This window comes from Antrostomus carolinensis, unplaced genomic scaffold (genome assembly GCF_000700745.2).
Source record: "Antrostomus carolinensis isolate BGI_N321 unplaced genomic scaffold, ASM70074v2 scaffold54388, whole genome shotgun sequence".
Taxonomy (NCBI): Eukaryota; Metazoa; Chordata; class Aves; order Caprimulgiformes; family Caprimulgidae; genus Antrostomus; species Antrostomus carolinensis.
In genome coordinates, this window is record NW_010336121.1 from 1 (window position 1) to 5,733 (window position 5,733).

A 5,733-nucleotide genomic window follows, 5' to 3' on the forward strand; every position below is an offset into this window, starting at 1 on the left:
CCAAACCATTCTATGATTCTATGAAAATTACCCCAGGACTGAAACTCAAGTTAGAGAAGATATTTCTGTATCTGGCCTCGTGCCCAGAGATTGGTATCACTGGGGTTCAAAGGTTACCGGATTTCTTTACTCTTCAAAGTTTGCAACGTTGTCAGGAAATGAGACTACAAAGTTGAATTCTGAGACAAAAGTTCTTTTTTGTTTTGATTTGGTTTTTTGTATGGGATTTCCTGGTTTTTGGCTTTATAAACAAAATATTTCTTCATCTATAAGGTCCTGTCTGTATCAGTAATTCCAGCAGTTCTGCTGCAATGACATCTTCCTCCTTAGCCCAGATGTGATTTTTTTTTCCCATACAAAAACACTTCTGCATCTTTTTAAATTCTCCTTGTACAGAACATCCTCTTGGAGGTGAAAGTTTTGTTGTTCAGCAGAGGCCAAAATCCAGTTTTATAACTTGATTGCAAGTCTTGCAGTGCAAAGAATGCTTTCTTAGAATAACTCCTCCTGGAAAATGGCATCATAGAGTTCGGTCATGAATAAAAATAACTGCAAGTTTGGTACATAACAATTTTGTCAAACTCTTTTTTAGCAAACCAGTAATAGAAGAACAGATTCCTGAGCCTTGCCCTGTAATTACAGCTGGGAGTTACTGGAAACTTCCAGAACTTGCACCAGGAACAAGCTGAAATTTGACAAACTCCTGCACAAAATCACAAGAAGAGTTTGAGTGGCCACGTTGTTTTAAAAAGAAGACGCTTACAAAATACTCAGTGGGTTCCTCGTGTGCACAGGAGGATGAGTTTTTGAGATGGAAGCAGTTTTCTCATCCTTTTAGTAACCAAAAGATCTGCTTCCTGGTGTTTATACGTGAAGCTCCCGCTGCTCCTTCGCTCCGTGATGCGTTGACATCCGTGTCATTAATCTGTTGGAGCTCTTAACAGCTGATTTTGGCCAAAAACAACTCAAAAAAAGAGAAGGATGTGACAGATGGGGTGGTATTTTCTGATCCCTCCCTCAATCCCTGCAGGCAGCAGCCTTCTGACTGGCCCAGAGGGGTTGATGACCAAGGAACGTGAGAACCTGAAGCGTTTGAAGTGCCTGCGGCGATACCGGCAGCGCTACGGCGTGGAGGCTCTGCTGCACCGGCAGCTGAAGGAGCGCAGGATGCTGGCGACTGATGGTGCTGCCCAGCAGGTGTGTCCAGCAGCTCAGGGACTGGGGTCTGACTGGTGTTACAGCCTCGTTGGGAAGCTGGAGCTCTCCTCTTGTCCATTTCTGGGGACAATCCGAGGCCAGATCCGCTCTGGCTCGGCCAGATCTGCTCTGGCTTTGCTGGATTGTCCCCTCATAACACCATTTCTACAAGGACATAAAGATCTGGTCTTGGCCAGCACCCTCAGTATCCACACATTGACCTTTCCCCTAAACCATTGAGTGTTCCTAGAATCATTTTAAATGAGCACCAAAATTGCAGGAGTTAGTTTGGAGAATTTTCCCTTTTGAAAGGGAGAGCTCAGGGTGAAATGGCCTCAATTTCCTCACTGAAAAATGTGTGGAAAATGCTCCTTTTTGGGGGGAAATTGGAGGGGAAAAGAAGAGCCATGAGTTGAAATGAAAACAGATTTAATGATGGTGAACCCCAGACTCTTCCTAGACCTGTGGAGACCCAAAGGCAGGTCCCTTTGGGTCTGATCCTAAATGTGAAGCTGCCTGCAGTCATTATCTTTATAACTGTTTTAAAATTCAAAACATTCCGTTAACTGACTTCTGAAAGTTGAAAGATTAAGTTTGAGTCTCTCATTCTTGGAGACATACTTCTGAGGTGAAGTTCTTCCTCTTGAAATCGAGCTGTGCCTTATTATCTCAGTTCTGTTTAATAAAAGCTTGAATGAGAAGGACTTAATGAGGAACTGGGCTCTGCTGGGGTGGAACTGGGAGTTTGGTCTTTGGCATGTTTTGAAAGCAGGACTCAAGTGTTGTATATAACCCAGGAGGTTTCTCTGCAATGGAGCTGGATGACTCCAGCACAACTCTTGAGCTCTTCTCTTGGATTTACAGGCTCACACCACCCGTTCCAGCCAGAGGTGCTTGGCCTTTGTCGACGACGTCCGATGCTCCAACCCGTCCCTCCCGATGACCAGGCACTGCCTGACACGTATCCTTTGATCTGCCTTGGGCCACGCTCCTGACCATTTTGCTGACAGTTTGAAATGTGTTTGATCCTCCTTTTTTCCTTTTCTTTGGCCCTAAATCAAGGCCATCGGTTTGCTGTAGCCGTTGGTTTCAAGCAGGAGCCCAGAGGAAACATCTCCCGGTCTGTTGGTGTTCCCATCCCCATGGAACAGCCAATTCGTGTGGGAGCAACAAGAGCCTGGGCTCACCCTCCCCTCTGCCTGGGCAGGTCCTGCTGCAGCTTTCACTGCCTGATCCAGAGCATCCCAACAGGCTGGCCAGTTCACTTGGAAGCAACCAGGGAACCTCACGATGCCCAAGAGAGTTTCTGGCTGTGTCAAAGGGGGGGTAGAAACAAGTCTCTTGGCTTGGCTACTGGTGCTGAGTGCCAACAGCCGACCTCAGCAGGGTCTGTGAGCTCTTGGTATGAGTCCTGCTGTGAGGGGTGTGTGTAGGAAGAGGTGTCTGACTGCTGAAGCATGTGCTCAGTCATTTTTTAGGAGGCTTAGAATGAGGGAGTGGTTCCTAGCCTGTTTGGGGGTTGCCATGGACCAGCTCAGTCTCCTTTCACCCCTTTAAAGGTTCACTTGTGTGTCTGAACAGCCTTAAGCTGTTTAATTTCCTGAAACAGCTTTGGCTTTTGGAAAACCAGCACTGAAATTTCCCTTGGGATTCCCTCAACTCAGGGATCACCACCCCAAACAGGGGATCCACAACCTGAGCATTACCCTGGGTGCATCTGCTTTTTTCTTAAATGGGACTGGGTGGGTGTGTCCTGGAGCAGGTTTGGATCATGTAGGAGCTGTGTGAGTTAAGAGGAACTCAGATGCTGGGTCCCAGAGCAGAGCTGGCAGCCAGGGGGAGGATGAGCTCTTGGTTTTGCTTGAGCTCCTCATTTTGCTTGAGCTCCTCATTTTGTTTGAGCTCCTCATTTTGTTTGAGCTCCTCATTTTGTTTGAGCTCCTCATTTTGTTTGAGCTCCTGTTTTTTTTTGAGCTCCTCATTTTTTTTGAGCTCCTCATTTTTTTTGAGCTCTTGGTTTTGTTTGAGCTCCTCATTTTGTTTGAGCTCCTGGTTTTTTTTGAGCTCCTGGTTTTTTTTGAGCTCCTCATTTTTTTTTGAGCTCTTGGTTTTGTTTGAGCTCCTGGTTTTGTTTTGTTTTGTTCCTGAAGTTGGCAGACTCCACTCCAGCTATGCATGGGGAGCAGCCCAGGGAGCAGGAAGCTGCTTTTGTTTCTCTCTAGTGACCATCTACTTCAAAAATAAAAAGACAGGATAAATACCTATAAAACAGTTCGAGCAAGTTGCTGTTTGCAGCTGGCTGGCTGAGGAGGGAGTGGAACAAGCGAGGTTGAGGTTTGATTTCCTTATGTCTGAGCTGTCAGCTGACTTTCCCTGACACAAACAAGATTTTACTTTGGTTAGAGACCCGCTGAGCCGATAACATCTGCAGTCTGCTCTGCTTTGTGCATTGTCAGGAGGCTCTTAGGCTTTTGTTTTGCTTTTCAGGAGCTGGATTGTTTGTGACAATAACATGAAAGGGAACGAATCCAGCTGGGTTGTTGGGCTCCAGGTGGAGTGTGTGGTTTTGTCCTCTTGGCAATCCAGGCTTTTTGGCTACTGGTAAAAGTCAGGGCTTGATCTGGGAGTTATTCAGAGAGATTAAAATCTGGCTTCCCCACCCTGCTGTTCATACAGAGATGCTTTTCCTCACCACATCTGCCCTCGGGTGTCTGAGAGATCAGGCTCCTCTGGGCTGGGCTCAGTTGCTGCCTGGATGCAGGGAGGAGGGAAAGGATAAATCTGAACCCTAGACAGCTTAAAAAAAAAATGGGTGAAACTTGGTGCTTTTTTGCCAATTTATGTGGGTTTGGATGTTTGGGGTTTGTTGGTTTTTTTTTCTTCTCCCACACTGTGCTGTGTGAAGAGGAAACTGGGGTGTGAACCCCACAAACAGCCGGGCAGTTATTTGAGTGGGTTTGATACTGAGGTGTCTGACCTGAAAGAATCAGAGAATCCCAGACTGGTTTGGGTTGGAAGGGACCTGAAAGCTCATCCAGTCCCAACCCCCCTGCCAGCAGCAGGGACACCTTCCACTAGACCAGGTTGCTCAAAGCCTCATCCAACCTGGCCTTCAACACTTCCAGGGAGGAGCAGCCACAGCTTCTCTGGACAACCTGGGACACTGTCTCACCACCCTCACACCAAAGAATTTCTTCCTCACATCTCATCTCCATCTCCCCTCTGCCACTTTCAAGCCATCACCCCTTGTTCTCTCACTCCCTGTCCTTGGCCAAAGTCCCTCCCCAGCCTTCCTGGAGCCCCTTCAGGTACTGGGAGGCCACTAGAAGGTCTCCCCGGAGCCTTCTCTTCTCCAGGCTGAACAGCCCCAACTCTCTCAGCCTGTCCTCACAGCAGAGCTGCTCCAGCCCTTGTGGCCTCCTCTGGACATGTTCTAACAAACAAAAGACTTGAATCTGCAGCTGAAATCTGCTTTGGCTTCAGCTTCAGCTTGTCACCTGTGTGGAGATTGTCCCTTGCTCAGGTATTGTAAGTAGAAGCTTCAGGACTGTCAGTGGCACGTTGACACAGAGCGATGCAATGGGAGCAGAGTTTCTGTTTGTGATTAAAGGCAGGAAATCCCATTGACACCTCTGGCAGGAATAAGGTTTTCCATTGGGAAGGAAAATAACACTGGGAAGATAAAAATACCGGAACAAAACTCCTGGCTGTGGAATGAGCATTGTGTGTGTGCTCTTATCTCCACTGCCTGTTCCATGGTCAGGGTTATGCAGATGCCTTTTAAATGGATAAAAGCAGTGAGCCTCTGCCTTTGTAACATCTTCCACCTGAGGATCTGTGAGGGCTTTACAGGGATCCAGATCCCACTGGGAGGCTGTGACTGTTGTCCCTGTTTTCCATCATGCAGATCACGTCACCTACATCACCAGGGTGCAGCTCTGCAGTCTGGATTCCTGATCTTGGAGAAATCCTGAGGTTTTTCACACCATTTTTTTGGAGGGGTGGTGGATAATTGGGAAGGATTTATACCTCTAGATGTGTGTCTTGTCTGTAGTTTGTCTACTCTGCAAGTTTCCCTTGACCATCTCATCCCAGACATCTGTCAGGACACTAATCAAACTCTATTTAAACCATGTCAAGGCTCTGAAGAAGTCCCCTGCAACAAGCCAGTTCCTGTCAGCCTTTCTGAGGATCCTTGTTGCCCACTCCACCTCCGTTTACCTCCACAGATGTACGTCCCTGAGCAGGTGCTGGCTGTCCCTGAGGAACTGGAACCTGTCCCCACTGACCTGTACTTGAGTGCTGCTGAGCTCCAGCCCACGGAGAACTTGCCGCTGGAGTTCAGCGACGTAAGTTAAAGCAGTTGCACAGGGTGCTCAAGGTAGTTGTCCTGTCACTCTGTGACCCCCTCCCCACCTCTGGGTAGGGGAATTGGGGGGGAAAAGAAGAGCTATGAGTTGAAATGAAAACAGATTTAATGAAATAATACTAATAAGAAGTAATATTAATGTGAAATACATCAAGTTAGCTCTTCCA

General features: G+C 47.4%; 1 protein-coding gene and 1 non-coding gene across 2 annotated transcripts; both read left to right on the forward strand.

Moving 5' to 3' along the window:
• Window positions 1-1,030: 1,030 nt before the first annotated feature.
• KANSL2 (KAT8 regulatory NSL complex subunit 2) lies at window positions 1,031-5,546 on the forward strand (the record flags this gene model as incomplete). Its single annotated transcript, XM_010174730.1, has 3 exons — window positions 1,031-1,197; window positions 2,062-2,158; window positions 5,293-5,546. Coding segments are annotated over 3 exons (518 nt in total), but the record flags the coding sequence as incomplete, so codon positions are not given.
• On the forward strand, window positions 2,244-2,372 carry LOC114818878 (small nucleolar RNA SNORA2/SNORA34 family). The gene has a single exon (XR_003766301.1). It is a non-coding gene; the product is annotated as a small nucleolar RNA SNORA2/SNORA34 family (small nucleolar RNA).
• Window positions 5,547-5,733: the final 187 nt, after the last annotated feature.